General features: G+C 50.1%; 1 protein-coding gene across 1 annotated transcript in view; it reads left to right on the forward strand.

The window, feature by feature from the left end:
• NGB (neuroglobin) overlaps positions 1-17,592 on the forward strand; it is a 117,690-nt gene extending 100,098 nt beyond the window's left edge. Inside the window, exons 2-4 of the mRNA XM_069638010.1 lie at positions 14,662-14,773; positions 15,699-15,818; positions 16,834-17,592. Coding sequence (XP_069494111.1) covers positions 14,662-14,773; positions 15,699-15,818; positions 16,834-16,992 — 391 coding nt within the window. The 3' untranslated portion in view covers positions 16,993-17,592. The remainder of the gene's footprint in view (positions 1-14,661; positions 14,774-15,698; positions 15,819-16,833) is intronic.
• Positions 17,593-18,298: the final 706 nt, after the last annotated feature.

The raw sequence follows: 18,298 nt of genomic DNA on the forward strand, positions 1-18,298 counted from the left end.
CTTCAGTGCTCGAAATCACCGCTAATAAAACCAGGCACACCGCAGCCGAACCCTGCCCCTACCCCTTATTCTACCCCTAGGCCTAATGCTTCAGTGCTCGAAACCACTGCTAATAAAACCAGGCACTCTGCAGCCTAACCCTGCCCCTACCCTTTATTCTACCCCTAGGCCTAATGCTTGAGTGTTCGAAATCACCGCTAACGAAACCAGGCACACCGCAGCCTGACGCTGCCTCAACCCCTTATTCTACCCCTAGGCCTAATGCTTCAGTGCTGATATCACCGCTAATAAAACCAGGCACTCTGCATCCAAACCCTGCCCCTACCCCTTATTCTACACCTAGGCCTAATGCTTCAGTGCTCGAAATCACCGCTAATAAAACCAGGCACACCGCAGCCTAACCCTGCCCCTACCCCTTATTCTACCTCTAGGCCTAATGCTTCAGTGCTCGAAATCACTGCTAACGAAACCAGGCACTCTGCAGCCTAACCCTGGCCCTACCCCTTATTCTACCCCTAGGCCTAATGCTTCAGTGCTCCAAATCACTGCTAACGAAACCAGGCATACCTCAGCCTAACCCTGCCCCTACCCCTTATTCTACCCCTAGGCCTAATGCTTCAGTGCTCGAAATCACTGCTAACGAAACCAGGCACACCGTAGCCTAACCCTGCCCCTTCCCCTTATTCTACCTCTAGGCCCAATGCTTCAGTGCTCGAAATCACCGCTAACAAAACCAGGCACACCTCAGCCTAACCCTGCCCCTACCCCTTATTCTACCCCTAGGCCTAATGCTTCAGTGCTCAAAATCACTGCGAACGAAACGAGGCACACTGCAGCCTAACCCTGCCCCTTCCCCTTATTCTACCCCTAGGCCTAATGCTTCAGTGCTCAAAAACACCACTAATAAAACCAGGCACACCGCAACCTAACTCTACCCCCTATTCTACCCCTAGGCCCAATGTGTCAGTGCTCGAAACCACTGCTAATAAAACCAGGCACTCTGCAGCCTAACCCTGCCCCTACCCTTTATTCTACCCCTAGGCCTAATGCTTCAGTGTTCGAAATCACCGCTAACGAAACCAGGCACACCGCAGCCTGACCCTGCCCCAACCCCTTATTCTACCCCTAGGCCTAATGCTTCAGTGCTCGAAATCACTGCTAATAAAACCAGGCACATCGCAGCTTAACTCTACCCCTACCCCTTATTCTACCCCTAGGCCTAATGCTTCAGTGCTGGAAACCACCGCTAATAAAACCAGGCACACCGCAGCCTAACCCTGCCCCTACCCCTTATTCTACCCCTAGGCCTAATGCTTCAGTGCTCGAAACCACTGCTAATAAAACCAGGCACTCTGCAGCCTAACCCTGCCCCTACCCTTTATTCTACCCCTAGGCCTAATGCTTGAGTGTTCGAAATCACCGCTAACGAAACCAGGCACACCGCAGCCTGACGCTGCCTCAACCCCTTATTCTACCCCTAGGCCTAATGCTTCAGTGCTGATATCACCGCTAATAAAACCAGGCACTCTGCAGCCAAACCCTGCCCCTACCCCTTATTCTACACCTAGGCCTAATGCTTCAGTGCTCGAAATCACCGCTAATAAAACCAGGCACACCGCAGCCTAACCCTGCCCCTACCCCTTATTCTACCTCTAGGCCTAATGCTTCAGTGCTCGAAATCACTGCTAACGAAACCAGGCACTCTGCAGCCTAACCCTGGCCCTACCCCTTATTCTACCCCTAGGCCTAATGCTTCAGTGCTCCAAATCACTGCTAACGAAACCAGGCATACCTCAGCCTAACCCTGCCCCTACCCCTTATTCTACCCCTAGGCCTAATGCTTCAGTGCTCGAAATCACTGCTAACGAAACCAGGCACACCGTAGCCTAACCCTGCCCCTTCCCCTTATTCTACCTCTAGGCCCAATGCTTCAGTGCTCGAAATCACCGCTAACAAAACCAGGCACACCTCAGCCTAACCCTGCCCCTACCCCTTATTCTACCCCTAGGCCTAATGCTTCAGTGCTCAAAATCACTGCGAACGAAACGAGGCACACTGCAGCCTAACCCTGCCCCTTCCCCTTATTCTACCCCTAGGCCTAATGCTTCAGTGCTCAAAATCACTGCGAACGAAACGAGGCACACTGCAGCCTAACCCTGCCCCTTCCCCTTATTCTACCCCTAGGCCTAATGCTTCAGTGCTCAAAAACACCACTAATAAAACCAGGCACACCGCAACCTAACTCTACCCCCTATTCTACCCCTAGGCCCAATGTGTCAGTGCTCGAAACCACTGCTAATAAAACCAGGCACTCTGCAGCCTAACCCTGCCCCTACCCTTTATTCTACCCCTAGGCCTAATGCTTCAGTGTTCGAAATCACCGCTAACGAAACCAGGCACACCGCAGCCTGACCCTGCCCCAACCCCTTATTCTACCCCTAGGCCTAATGCTTCAGTGCTCGAAATCACTGCTAATAAAACCAGGCACATCGCAGCTTAACTCTACCCCTACCCCTTATTCTACCCCTAGGCCTAATGCTTCAGTGCTGGAAACCACCGCTAATAAAACCAGGCACACCGCAGCCTAACCCTGCCCCTACCCCTTATTCTACCCCTAGGCCTAATGCTTCAGTGCTCGAAACCACTGCTAATAAAACCAGGCACTCTGCAGCCTAACCCTGCCCCTACCCTTTATTCTACCCCTAGGCCTAATGCTTGAGTGTTCGAAATCACCGCTAACGAAACCAGGCACACCGCAGCCTGACGCTGCCTCAACCCCTTATTCTACCCCTAGGCCTAATGCTTCAGTGCTGATATCACCGCTAATAAAACCAGGCACTCTGCAGCCAAACCCTGCCCCTACCCCTTATTCTACACCTAGGCCTAATGCTTCAGTGCTCGAAATCACCGCTAATAAAACCAGGCACACCGCAGCCTAACCCTGCCCCTACCCCTTATTCTACCTCTAGGCCTAATGCTTCAGTGCTCGAAATCACTGCTAACGAAACCAGGCACTCTGCAGCCTAACCCTGGCCCTACCCCTTATTCTACCCCTAGGCCTAATGCTTCAGTGCTCCAAATCACTGCTAACGAAACCAGGCATACCTCAGCCTAACCCTGCCCCTACCCCTTATTCTACCCCTAGGCCTAATGCTTCAGTGCTCGAAATCACTGCTAACGAAACCAGGCACACCGTAGCCTAACCCTGCCCCTTCCCCTTATTCTACCTCTAGGCCCAATGCTTCAGTGCTCGAAATCACCGCTAACAAAACCAGGCACACCTCAGCCTAACCCTGCCCCTACCCCTTATTCTACCCCTAGGCCTAATGCTTCAGTGCTCAAAATCACTGCGAACGAAACGAGGCACACTGCAGCCTAACCCTGCCCCTTCCCCTTATTCTACCCCTAGGCCTAATGCTTCAGTGCTCAAAAACACCACTAATAAAACCAGGCACACCGCAACCTAACTCTACCCCCTATTCTACCCCTAGGCCCAATGTGTCAGTGCTCGAAACCACTGCTAATAAAACCAGGCACTCTGCAGCCTAACCCTGCCCCTACCCTTTATTCTACCCCTAGGCCTAATGCTTCAGTGTTCGAAATCACCGCTAACGAAACCAGGCACACCGCAGCCTGACCCTGCCCCAACCCCTTATTCTACCCCTAGGCCTAATGCTTCAGTGCTCGAAATCACTGCTAATAAAACCAGGCACACCGCAGCTTAACTCTACCCCTACCCCTTATTCTACCCCTAGGCCTAATGCTTCAGTGCTGGAAACCACCGCTAATAAAACCAGGCACACCGCAGCCTAACCCTGCCCCTACCCCTTATTCTACCCCTAGGCCTAATGCTTCAGTGCTGGAAACTACCGCTAATAAAACCAGGCACACCGCAGCCTAACCCTGCCCCTACCCCTTATTCTACCCCTAGGCCTAATGATTCAGTGCTCAAAATCACTGCAAACGAAACCAGGCACACTGCAGCCTAACCCTGTCCCTTCCCCTTATTCTACCCCTAGGCCTAATGCTTCAGTGCTCAAATCACTGCTAACGAAACCAGGCACATCGCAGCCTAACCCTGCCCCTACCCCTTATTCTACCCCTAGGCCTAATGCTTCAGTGCTCGAAACCACTGCTAATAAAACCAGGCACTCTGCAGCCTAACCCTGCCCCTACCCTTTATTCTACCCCTAGGCCTAATGCTTGAGTGTTCGAAATCACCGCTAACGAAACCAGGCACACCGCAGCCTGACCCTGCCCCAACCACTTATTCTACCCCTAGGCCTAATGCTTCAGTGCTGATATCACCGCTAATAAAACCAGGCACTCTGCAGCCTAACCCTGCCCCTACCCCTTATTCTACCTCTAGGCCTAATGCTTCAGTGCTCGAAATCACTGCTAACGAAACCAGGCACTCTGCAGCCTAACCCTGCCCCTACCCCTTATTCTACCCCTAGGCCTAATGCTTCAGTGCTCGAAATCACTGCTAACAAAACCAGGCACTCTGCAGCCTAGCCCTGCCCCTACCCGTTATTCTACCCCTAGGCCTAATGCTTCAGTGCTCGAAATCACTGCTAACGAAACCAGGCATACCTCAGCCTAACCCTGCCCCTACCCCTTATTCTACCCCTAGGCCTAATGCTTCAGTGCTTGAAATCACTGCTAACGAAACCAGGCACACCGCAGCCTAACCCTGCCCCTACCCCTTATTCTACCTCTAGGCCTAATGCTTCAGTGCTCGAAATCACCGCTAACGAAACCAGGCACACCGCAGCCTAACCCTGCCCCTTCCCCTTATTCTACCCCTAGGCCTAATGCTTCAGTGCTCGAAATCACTGCTAATAAAACCAGGCACACCGCAGCCTAACCCTGCCCCTTCCCCTTATTCTACCCCTAGGCCTAATGCTTCAGTGCTCGAAACCACCGCTAATAAAACCAGGCACACCGCAGCCTAACCCTGCCCCTTCCCCTTATTCTACCCCTAGGCCTAATGCTTCAGTGCTCGAAATCACTGCTAACAAAACCAGGCACTCTGCAGCCTGCCCTGCCCCTACCCCTTATTCTACCCCTAGGCCTAATGCTTCAGTGCTCGAAATCACTGCTAACAAAACCAGGCACTCTGCAGCCTGCCCTGCCCCTACCCCTTATTCTACCCCTAGGCCTAATGCTTCAGTGCTCAAAATCACTGTGAACGAAACCAGGCACACCGCAGCCTAACCCTGCCACTACCCCTTATTCTACCTCTAGGCCTAATGCTTCAGTGCTCGAAATCACTGCTAACGAAACCAGGCACTCTGCAGCCTAACCCTGCCCCTGCCCCTTATTCTACCCCTAGGCCTAATGCTTCAGTGCTCGAAATCACCGCTAATAAAACCACGCATTCTGCAGGCTAACCCTGCCCCTACCCCTTATTCTACCTCTAGGCCTAATGCTTCAGTGCTCGAAATCACTGCTAACGAAACCAGGCACTCTGCAGCCTAACCCTGCCCCTGCTCCTTATTCTACCCCTAGGCCTAATGCCTCAGTGCTCGAAATCACCGCTAATAAAACCAGGCACTCTGCAGCCTAACCCTGCCCCTACCCCTTATTCTACCCCTAGGCCTAATGCTTCAGTGTTCAAAATCACTGCTAACGAAACCAGGCACTCTGCAGCCTAACCCTGCCCCTGCTCCTTATTCTACCCCTAGGCCTAAAGCTCCAATGCTCAAATCAAGGTATATATAGGTGACTTGATACAAAACACCGAATAAATAGAAAACCACCATCACCAGCCCTTCAAAATGTCCACAGCCCTTGCCCAAACCCACATTCTTGCTCTAATGCCAACATTAGCCTTACCCTTAACTTCAGCCAGCCGATTGCCAGGTTCAGGTGTGGACTGGCCTACAGGGACATCAGCAGGAGTCCCCATGTTCTTTTGCTTCTGAAAGGCCGCTAGGGCAGGTATAGAGTCAGTCACATCTCGGGACAAACACAACCCTCCTGCACTTTCCTGTTCCCAAACCTGCCGATTTCCGAACCGGCTTGCCCATTTCACATTTTCCATAAGCATGTTTTAGCCACATGGAGCCACAGGGAGCGTAATCCCTCTTGGACCGAGCCAGCAAACATATAATGATGGCAAAGCTAAGAGGGCGTGGGCTCAACTTTTCTGTTTCACAATGTCTGAATCTTGCAATCAACCATTTGATCCTTGAGTCCAGTGCTTTAAGTGGACCGGGCCCAGCCGGGTCCGGAACCCGGCAGTCTCCAAAAAGTGGGGCTGAGCCGGGGCCCTGCCGGAGCCCCCCCACGGTCCCACCGCAACATTGGCAGGACACATTATCCCACCGGGGCGAGATGAGCCCGCTATTAATTCAGGCAATCTCACAGAAGTGCCAGCCAGCCACAGTGACGCTGTGAACCCTCACGCGAGGGGTAACCAGAGGAAGTTACTGTCCTTTTGTTTCCCCGCCCCCTCCCCAGGTCACCGAGGCGTCTTTGACCCTCAGCGAACCTTGAGACTCAGTGCCATATTTCTGTGTTTATAAAAGATGGCTTGAATTGTGCACTTTTCAAGCCACCTTTTATAAACATAGAAACGTTTAAAAAAGATGGCTTAAAGTATGCAAAACATAAGGTACGCACACAAATATATAAATGTTATATATTTGTGTGCCCACCTTACTATGGTTTGTGTACATTTTAAGCCATCTTGAAGTACACAAACGATAGTAAGGTACGCATACAAATACATAAATGCTTACATGCATTTATATGTGTTTGCGTACCTTACTATGGTTTGTGTACATTTGAAGGCCACGCCCATACCACAAGCTCCGCCCTCAAATGGCCCCCCCTCGATTTCTTACCCCACTTAAAGCCCTGTTTGAGTCTCATGAGTGCATTTGCCCCCCTCCCCCGGCCCCCTCGTTGAGGCTTCATAACAGTATGCCCGCTCTCGCACCAGAGGAGCAGTGCTTTGAGTTCGTCCCAGAAGGTAAATAAACCCGAGGCTTTAAACTACTTCTCCTTATGGCGACGTCCTCTCATCCCCCCTTCATCCACTGCAGGTCTCAATGAAACAATTGCAAGTCCCGCTTAGGGATCACGTTTGCTGTGGATCCAATTTGTTGATGCATTACTAAGGATGATCTAGGACTCAGTGTTGTCCAACTCCAGGCATCGAGGGCCGGATCCATGTCAGGCTTTCAGGGTACCCTCATGAATATTAATGAGGGATATCCTCAAAACCCATAAGGATCCCAGCCTTAGAGGCCCGGAATTGGTTCTAGGTATTTGAACAGACCCGACAAAGGAGAACGATGCAGTCAATCAGAAGTCAGAATATAAAAAACAAGGGTGGAGTGCAGAACCCTGGGGGACACCAGAGTGGACTGGATTGAAGTTGGTTCTCTCGGTGCCCAGTTTCATTGTCGCGGCTGCGTCAAGTCAAGTGTGCAGCAGACCAGGATCGAGATACACCTAGTGGGGTACAGTAAGCCACTCGACAGGTAAGTCTAGACACTCCAAAACAACTACAGTGGTGATGTGGCTCAGTATAGAAGCGTATTAACATTACATAACATAACACACTTACGCTCCAATGTTCTCACGTACATGTATAATATCTTGTTACGGAAGCATCCCGTAGACCTTCAGTAGAAAGGATGCTATTGTGTGGTGGGAATGCAGCGGAAGTCACGTGTACATGATAAACAGCAATGCACTGGTGCTTGGAAAGCCTTGAATCTCAGATGTAGCTCCTGACCTCCTTGTGCATCAGAGTCCAAGCTACACAGCCTCCCTGCCTCCCTGAAAGTTGAGGAGAACCATCCCCGGTTCCAGAAGCACCTCAAGACCTTCCCCTTTGCTTCTGCTTTTTCTCCTCCTCTCCCCTGCTGAACTCCTGGCTGAAACTGAATTTGCACTGGCCACCTGGCTACCCTCTGTTCTCGGGCCCAGGTCCCCTCCCAGCCAGTTGCACACCTGCACTGCCCCCCTGGCGATCCCCTGCCCTCGGGGGCGGTTTTGTATCCCTACAGCCCCCTATCAGCAGCTCGCACCTGATGTCTGCACTTACCCCTGCACTTACCACCAATTGGCTGCACTTCTTATTTTTTGTATTTATTTATTTTGTTTGTTTTCAATTTTATTTATTCTACTGTTATCCTATGTATTGCACTTCCCCCTCCCCTTTCCCCTCGCCCTTTTCCCTCCCCCTCCCCTGCACTTGCACTATCTCAATGTCACCTAGCCTAGTAAGATCGTTGTCAGTTTTTCCTCTGTTCCCCCCCTTGCCTCGTCACGCCTTGAAACACTTGTGTATAGGCACGTTATAAATGCCATATCATACACCCCACTGATGATGCAGGATTGTGGGATTACCGTGTTCCTGTGTAGAAGTCGAGGATGGTGGGGGCAAGAATTGTTTGTGGTCAATTTCTCCCCTACCTTAGCAGCATAGAAAGGCTACAAATTATGGAATGGAAAGTTGTCCTTGGCATTTGGTTGTTTCAATGCTCAGAGATCCCAATTTAAAATGATACAAATATAGTATGGCATTGTTGTAGGGCACATGTTTGCAAATTACACTGCAATGTCCCATGATCCTCGCCTACATAATTCTGCAGTGGGAAGTTCTGGAGTCCCCATCTAGAAAGAATATTAGACCATTATGAGAATGCTCCAAAATCCACAATTAAAATGTTTATTGTTTGTTTATTTTATTTGTATAGCGCACCTGACCCTGCGGTATCAGGGCACAATTAGGACACAGTAAATAGTTACAGACATAGGCAGAGTAGTCAGATTACAGTTACATAGATAATAGTACATAAAGTGAGAGTTTATGTTTTGGTACAAATATGGTCCAGAGTCCCTGGGAAAAACAGCCAGCTACTGTTCCAGAACCCTAAGGGGCAAAGAGAACATATTAGTACCCCGGAGGGGGTGGTGTGGCATCCTCCCAGCCAATGAGGAGGCTTGGAGCGGGGGCTTTACCACACAGTACAGCCCCCACTCCGAAACCTCGTCAGAGTGGGAGGCCGCCATCTTGCCACGCTGGGTTTTGGATGGAAGTGTGCTTCCCCACGTTCCTACGCCCCCGCGTCCCATCCCCCACCCTCAGCCTCCTTTTCCACACAATGAGGCGCCCACCCCTCCCCACTTACCTACTGCTTCCTTGTCTGTTGGCTGTGCTGGGAACAGTAGTGTTCCCGGCGCAGCTCCAACGTCTGCAAGGCCGTCATGGAAAGGGAGAACTTGAAAATGTGCTTGTTTTTTTTCACATTACCTTATGGCCCCATAGGAAGTGCTATAATGTCAGTTCTCAGACCCTCATTGAGGGAGACATCAAGAAAGAGGGAGCGTTTTTTCGTTATTTCAAGGAGAAATTAACACTGCAACGCAAACATTTTGCGTGAAAACAATTAATTGAAATAACATAATTGTTTCTTTTTTTTACGTTGTAAAAAGGATTAGCAATCGGTGCTCAACAAAGCAAAGAAAGAATTTAGAAAAAAGACTTAAGAAAAGAGAAGAGCTACCACTTCCCCCACGTGACTTACAATTCAAAAATTAAATAAGATACGTTAGCCACAAAATCTTTATATATCAGAATCTACCCGATCACAGTTACCTGTGGTAGATATTGATTTATCTTTGACCCAAATATAGGAAGGAACTTCTGGGCCATCTGGGCTGGGAGGGTAGCTCAGGGGCAAAGCACTGGTCTCCCGGTCCACACTTTTAAACCTCTTCGGTATTGAGCACGTTATAAAAAATACAATTATAAGTATAATGACTTGACAAGTCCAGACATTGAGTTCTCAAAGGAGCACCTTCTTGCCGTCGGAGCGTTCCCTATTAATTCATTGCACGCTCTAAAACAGGTGATTGAATGAGGACCTGAGTACTGACCTTATAGCCCTCCCCACGAGGCCATAAGGTAATGTGAAAGAAACAAGCACGGTTCCAAGTTCTGCCGTTGGCACTGCCATGCTGTTTACGGGTTGGCACTTACCCCAGCCAACGTCAGTAGGGGTACTCCCTTCAGTACTATTATTATATCTGTGCCACCGGAAGAGCAGCAGGCGCTGTGAATCGGGGTACCGATGCCCACCCTATGCTTCTGCATGGAGCTCACAAAAGGAGGATCCGATTAGCAGATCTCACTTCCCGGGATGGAATTACAAGCATCATTTTATTGATACTAAAAATGTAAAAGCCAGGGCTACTACACCCTTGCCAGAGGACAATTCCTCACAAAAATGTTCCACATAGTTCAGTTCTTTTATGGGAATATTCTCCTTCTGGTGTGGAAGCGGTTTGCCACTTGGCTTTAGTTCCATTCTTGAGACCTGCCGCAGAGCTTCTGGGATGTCTGGAATGACTGATTCCCAAGTAGAGATGCCCAGCTGCACAGAGCCAGGGGCAGAGTGAACTAGGGGGCAACCAAGCTGTAAGTTGTCGTATGCAATGTGCCCTGATACCCTTGGGTCTGGCGGGCAATACAAGTAATAAAACAAACAATCAAACAGAACAATGTCGAGCGACTCCAAGAAACCCATGTCTATTCCCCACACCCTGAGGACCGTCTGTGAGAAAGACAGATTCAAAGGATGTCGTGTCATTGGCTGTGTCGGCGATATTTATAATGCACCCGCAAGTGATGTGAGGATCCCCAAATGTGACATCAGAAACGCACAGGTAGGAAGGTGCAAGCTTCTCTAACTCTTCTGCAGTACACAGGTCTAGACGTGCAAGGATCTGTAAATTATACATGTAAATGATCAGTGTAAATTATCAGCAGTGTCCAAGTGCAGAGGTGAGAGGGTCTCAAACTCTGCGGGCACAGGTGCAGAGGCGCGAGCATCCCTTACTCTGTGGCTGTTATCAGCAAAGCACGTGTACGGAGGTGCAGGGATCCCTAACCCAGTGTCAGGATGTCCAGCCCCGCGGGTGGCATCTGTGATGCAGATGTACAGAAGTTCCTAATTCCTTGAGTGATATCTGTGAAGTACAGGTACAGCGGTGGGATGATTGCAAACTCTGTGGGCAATAGTGATCTATTGGTACTGAGGTGTAAGCCGGCCTGATTCTGAGGTTGATATCAGTCAAGTATGATATGATATGATATATGATATGACATTTATAACGCGCCTATACACAAGTGTTTCAAGGCGCGACGAGGCAAGGGAGGGGGAACAGAGGGAAGACAGACAACGATTCTACTAGGCCAGGTGGCATTCAGATTGCGCAAGTGCAAAGGAAGGGGGAAAGAAAAGTGCGGGAGGGGAGGGAAAGTGCAGTACATGGGATAATAAATAATCACATAAAATAAATAAAGAACAGCCAGCTGGTGGCAAGTGCAGGGAGAGTGCAGACATAAGTGCTGGTTTGGGTACTGTAGGGATGCAGAAAACAGTCCCCCGGTGCAGGGTTGCCAGGGAGGCAGCGCAAGCGTGCAGATGGCAGGGCTAGGGCCAGGTAACCCGTGCAGTCTCATTGTCAGCCAGGACTTCAGCAGGGGACAGCGGGGGGGGGAAAGCAGAAGCAAAGAGGAAGGTTTTAAGGTGCTTCCGGAACCGAAGGTGGTTCTCCTCAAGTTCCAGAAGGAGTCCCCAGCTGAAGAGAGGGATCTACCACCAACTCGTTGCATGGAGAAGCGACTGACCCTGAGGGAGTTGGAGGCGGATGAGCGAAGGGCTTGAGAGGGAAGATATTTTGGAAGAGAGAGTTGAAGGTATTGAAGCCCCAGGCCCCAGAAGGCCTTGTGGACGATGCAGAGGGTTTTGAACTTAATCCTCGCAGCCACAGGGAGCCAGTGCAGAGATTTCAGTCCTGGAGACATACGATCCCTGGACTTGAGGCCAAGGACAAGTCTCACAGTCCTTTTCTGGATGAGTTGCATAGGGCGTAGAGTAGAAGCAGGCAAATTTAGAAAGAGGCTGTTTCTGTAATCCAGCCTGGAGAGAACCAGAGCTCTGGAGACAGTGAGCTTCTGGGGGAAGGAGAGGAAAGGAAGAATACCTCTGAGGAGGTGCAGCTGGAAGTGTGACCTCTTAGAGACGTCCGAGATGTGAGGGGAGAAAGAGAGTGTGGAGTCGAAGATGACACCCAGGCTTTTAGCCTTGCAGGTGGGAGCAGGAAGAGGGCCAAGAGTGGCTGGCCAGAGAGCTGCAGGAAAGGAGGGAGTAGGTGTGCCGATGAGGAGAATCTCAGTCTTACTGGCATTAAGGCAGAGCTCATTGGTGGCATACCACTCCTGGATAGCAGACAGACAGTCTGAGATGAGGGAGGGGGAAGAGGTGGCTGAAGGTAGCCTGAAGATGAGTTGAGTGTCATCCACATAGCACTGAAAGTTGGGGCAGAGAGTGGCAATGCGGTAGGCAAGGAGTGCAAGGTATTGGTTGAACAGCCGGGGAGAGAGGTTAGACCCCTGGGGGACACCGCAGGTAGAGAAAAAGATAGTGGAGAGGAAGGACCCAAGTTGGACTTGGGAGGGTCGGTCAGAGAGGAAGGAAGTCAGCCATACCAGGGCCTGACGGGTGATACCTAGGTTATCGCAGAGACACTTTAGCAGGATGGCATGGTGGACAGTGTCAAAGGCAGAAGAGAGGTCAAACAAGATGAGGACACATGGGGTGTTAGAGACAAGGTTGGAGAGCAGGTCTTCACGGATGTTCATGAGAGCAGTTTCCGTGCTTCTGGCAGCTCTGAAGCCCGACTCATGGTCATGAAGACAACCAACAGATTCAGTGTGGAGATTAGGCTGGGAGATGGCCAGTTTCTCCAGTAGCTTGCCCAGGAAGGGAGTGATGGAGATTGGACGAAAGTTGCCCGGGCAGGAGGGATCAGCAGAGGGTTTCTTAAGAAGAGGGTGCACAAGGGAGTGCTTCAGGGGGGATGGGAAGACCCCAGTGGCGAAGTACAGGTACAGTGTTGGAACGATCGCAAACTCTCTTGGCAATGGTGATCAATTGGTACTGAGATGTAAGCTGGCCGAATTCTGAGGTTGACATCAGTCAAATACAGGTTCAGCAGTGGGACGATCGCAAACTCAATGGGCAATAGTGATCTGTTGGCACTGAGGTGTAAGCTGGCCAGTTTCTGAGGTTGACATCAGTCAAATACAGGTTCAGCGGTGGGACGATCGCAAACTCTATGGGAAATAGTGATCTATTGGCACTGAGCTGTACACCGGACAGATTGTGAGGTTGATATCAGTCAAGTACAGGTACAGCTGTGGGGCAATCGCAAACGCTTTGGGCAATAGTGATCTATTGGTACAGAGGTGTAAGCCGGACAGATTCTGAGGTTGACATCAGTCAAGTACAGCTACATCAGTGGGACGATCGCAAACTCTGTGGGCAATAGTGATCTATTGGTACTGAGGTGTACGCCTGCCAGATTCTGAGGATGATATCAGCAAGTACAGGTAGAGAGGTGGGGCGATCGCAATCTCTGTGGGCAATAGTGATCTATTGGTACTGAGGTATAAGCCAGACAGATTCTGAAGTTGATATCAGTCAAGTACAGGTACAGCGGTGGGACGATCGCTATCTCTGTGGGCAATAGTGATCTATTGGTACTGAGATGTAAACCTGCCAGATTCAGAGATTGATATCAGTCAAGTAGAGGTACAGCGGTGGGACGAATCCAAACTCTGTGGGCAATAGTGATCTATTGCTACTGAGGTGTAAGCCGGCCAGATTCTGAGGTTGATATCAATCAAGTGGAGGTACAGCGGGGAGACGATCGCAAACTCTGTGGGCAAAAGTGATCTATTGCTACTGAGGTGTAAGCTGGCCAGATTCTGAGGGTGATATCAGTCAAGGACAGGTACAGCGGTGGGGCGATTGCAAACTCTGTGGGCAATAATGAGCTATTGGTACTGAGATGTAAGCTGGCCAGATTCTGAGGTTGAGATTAATCATGCACAGGACCCCAAACGCTCTAGAGGATAGCAGTGTTTCATAGGCACAGTTGCCGGGCTCCCTCAAACTGGTGGGATATCAGTCTTCCAACGATAAAAAAGATGCTAGGGTGCAGGCTCGGTGTGATGTGAGTGATGCTCGTCTATGCAGGTCCCGCCACTCCAGGGTTGATGTCAGTCATGCGTAGGTACAGAGTGTATGATGACCACGCCCCCTTAACAGCAGTGTCTGTGGTGCACAGGCAGAGAAGTTGTGCACTCTTCTCGCTTTGAGGTGAGATTTGAGGTTTCCACACAGCTAAATAGAGTTTCAGTTGTCAAACTGTTCCTGCCCATGAAGGGCACCTGTTGAGACGTTCTGCGTGCTCAGCTGGCTGCTCCAATGAAGGGCACCTGTTGAGATGTTCTGCGTGCTTAGCTGGCTGCTCCAATGAAGGGCATCTGTTAAAACGTTCTGCGTGCTCAGCTGGGTGCTCCAATGAAGGGCATCTGTTGAGACGTTCTGCGTGCTCAGCTGGCTGCTCCAATGAAGGGCACCTGTTCAGATGTTCTGCGTGCTCAGTTGGCTACTCCAATGAAGGGCACCTGTTGAGACGTTTCTGCGTGCTGAGCTGGCTGCTCCAATGGAGGGCATCTGTTGAGACTTTCTGCATGCTCAGCTGGCTGGTCCAATGAAGGGCACATGTTCAGATGTTCTGGGTGCTCAGCTGGCTTCCCATTCATGGTTTTCTCATTTCCCACAGGTTGTTTGATCTAGAACCCGAGCTTGTGCCCCTCTTCCAGTACAATGGGCGGCGCTACTCCAGCCCAGAAGAATGCCTGGCCTCCCCGGACTTCCTGGAGCACATCCGTAAGGTGAGAAGAAGCAGTGTGGATTGAGGTGCAAGAGAAGGACAGGGCCACCGACTCCTGCAGGGCTGAATGGCCCTAGCCTGAGTTGGAGCCACTTTCCTTGCCCGGTGGGAAGGGAGCGTGTGTACAAGTCTCTCCGTCGCCTAAGGTCATTGGAATTTCCAGTTTCACACTTTCCCAAGTGTACCTTCAAAATTCCCCTGGGGAATTCATAGTATTCCCACCACAGATGCTCCAAAACAACAAACCTTCCCCCACATTTCTAGAGCTGGATCTAGAATAATAAATGACCCCCTCTTAAATATTTATGGAGAAACAACTTGCATATCCCTATAATTTTTGATGTACTATTCTAACTTCAGTGTCATGAACATTTCAAGGTTCAGCCACAACGTGGCCAAGGGGTACCGGCTCCCCTATAGGGACCATTAAAAGCACACCTACCCGGAGCATTTAGAAACACCCCACTTGAATATACTCCCAATGAAGCCAGGAAGCTGGAAGGCCACATTTGCAAATAGCTATTTCACCCCACGTTAGAGTAGTGCAATAAGGGATATATATATATATATATATATATATATATATATCTCTCTCTCTCTCTCTCTCTCTCTCTCTCTCTCTCTCTCTCTCTCTCTCTCTCTCTCTCTCTCTCTCTCTCTCTCTCTCTCTCTCTCTCTCTCTCTCTCTCTCTCTCTCTCTCTCTCTCTCTCTCTCTCTCTCTCTCTCTCTCTCTCTCTCTCTCTCTCTCTCTCTCTCTCTCTCTCTCTCTCTCTCTCTCTCTCTCTCTCTCTCTCTCTCTCTCTCTCTCTCTCTCTCTCTCTCTCTCTCTCTCTCTCTCTCTCTCCAGATGTGCTGTACCTATTAACCCTGAGACTTCCTCCCTCTCTTTCTCTCCCTCTGGACCACCCCCTTTTTCCACCTGCAGGTGATGTCGGTGATTGACGCAGCGGTGACCAACCTGGAGAACCTACCCTCCCTGGAGGAATACCTCACTGGACTGGGCAGAAAGCACAAAGCCATCGGCGTCAAGATGGCCTCCTTTAACGTAAGCGAAAAGTAGAGAAAACAATACGCAAAAAGCACGCCTACTTGTTTGTTGTTCGACCAATTTGTGATCATCAACGTGACAGCAGCAAGCTCCTGTCCCAACTTTGGGGACCCTTAGCTGCCGCAAGGCTATGCCCTTTCCTAAAATACTCGGATGCCCATTGGTAGGTGTGTGAATGGAGGCTGGTCTGCGGCTCTTCTGAGGTGTTGACTGTTCTATGGAAACTGTCTGGTTTCAAGTTGTTCTAAGGCTGTCCCAGGACATTATGTTTGGAAAGACCTTTTGTAATATCCAGACTGTTACCATAATCCAGCGCCATTACCAACAAGGTTTGCCAACCCACCCACCAGTATATACTTAACCGTTGGATTGGGAACTTCAGAGTTTTGTCCCAAGCAAACCATGTGTCAAGCTGCAGGAATCAACTAATCACTCGACCAGACAAAGCAATAGCGATAACATGAGAGTACAGCCTCAGAAAATCTTGTGGGAACCTAAGTTTACCAAATGCGCACGCGCGCGCGCACACATACACACGCACGCGCGCGCTATTGAACAGCTTCATTCGAGATTACAAACCAATATTACAAAAGGTGTAGGACGGTTGAGAGTTTAGAGGATCGCTGTCGTTCCTCTAAACTCTGAAGCGTCCTACACCTTTTGTAATATTGGTTTGTAATCTCAAATGAGGCTGTTCAATAGCGCGCATGTGTGTGTGTTGTGTGTGGGTGTGCGCACGCGCGCGCGCATTTGGTAAACTTAGGTTCCCACAAGATTTGCTGAGGCTGTACTCTCATGTTATGTTCACATGCTCATCAGTAGAAGGGTGTGGGCTGTCATGAACCTGTGACCCTCAGTGTTGATGCTCCCACAATCAATGAAAGGCGTGTCTACCAAGGCTGCCGGGAGGCTGTTGTAAGGCTGTACTCGGGCTGTGCTTTGGTCACAGCTTTGTCAATTGCATCCTCACATCCTGTTCTAACCCGGATGCCTGTGTGTGTTACATTTGCAGACAGTGGGCGAATCCCTGATCTACGCCTTGGAGAAGGGTCTAGGAGAAGCCTTCACCTCAGAAACACGAGTGGCATGGACCCGCCTCTACGCTGTGGTGGTGAACGTCATGAGCCGCGGGTGGCAGCTGGACAAGAACGGGGAATTAACCACCGTCTAGCCCCCAAAAATCGAACCGGGCCTTACGCTACCCGGCGCACACTGCATGCACTCACAGCGAACGCAGCCAGAAAACAACCAACGATTGGTCCGGTGTGGATGAAGGGTCAAGTCCCACTAGCTAGTGGGAGAAAGAAGTGGACGGAGAGACAATATGAGGAATGGGAGGGGAAGTAGCTAGTGTTGACTCACCCCAAAATTCTCACAGCATGTTTGAGAGCTCCCCACTCTCTCTTCCTACTGCCGGCACTCGTTTCCCATCACATCATATGCCATTAGCGTCTCTTCTGTCTTTTGAGAAGGTGGGGGCAGAAACAGGGGCATCAAGCGGTCAGCCTTACTCAGCAGGAACTGATGTTCTAGGTCACCCTTCAATTCCTTCTCTTGAACGACAGCTGGCATATCCCTCACAACCACTTCTGCATTTGATCTGTTTGCAACCTCTGCATGTGCAAGGGGGGTGGCGGACCCTACTGCTGTGGGGAATGTAGGCCCACACATGAAAGTATTTTGTAAGTTTTGTTGATCTGCCAATGAGACAGGAACTAATCACATTGTTGTATAACCAATCTCAAAACAAACAAATAAATAGTAGCTACAATATTGTCAGTGAGGTCACTCTCGCCATGAGCGTCCGAGTAGTTGCCCCTTTGTGGTTCCTGGTTGGGTGCCAGGTGGTACACTATGGAAGAGTGCACAACTTGTGCTATGGTAAGTACTTACCTTGACCAGAACCACGGCCTATTCAGAGGCACCCCCCTCAACGGCAGAATGCATTCCATAACTAGCTTCAAAAGCGTCTCATCAGATCGGAGAGAGAATTTGGCCGCGGTGCAGACGTGAAAACGAGAAATTTGAGATGGACAGTCGTTGACCAAAGTCAACGTGGCCACACATTACAAAGGGTGGCCTTAATGTAGGAATCATATCAACAATTCTCCAAAGACCCCATCACCAGGCATCAGCTGGAGGCCCATTCAGCTCACCTGCAGGTCAGGAACCTTTATTCTTAGACAACTGCACTGGCTAATGTACCACCCAACACACACACTCATACAGCAGCATCTTCCAAAGTGTCTTGCACTTGGACTGTAACAATCCTCCGTTGCCAGGGCCCATCGAACTTGTGAATCTTGCCTTTCTCTGCGGCCATCCATGGTGGAACACGCACTCAAGCGGCTGGCAAAAGCATAGGGTCAATTATTCTGAACTACGAAAGTGACCAATCGGAGTTCGACGCCCTGATCTCTTGGATGTTCCCTTCTCGCTTCACACCGAATACATCACCCAACACCAAGTAAATACCA

The sequence above is a fragment of the Ambystoma mexicanum genome, chromosome 14 (genome assembly GCF_040938575.1).
Source record: "Ambystoma mexicanum isolate Mex_15411 chromosome 14, UKY_AmexF1_1, whole genome shotgun sequence".
In the NCBI taxonomy this organism is placed as follows: domain Eukaryota; kingdom Metazoa; phylum Chordata; class Amphibia; order Caudata; family Ambystomatidae; genus Ambystoma; species Ambystoma mexicanum.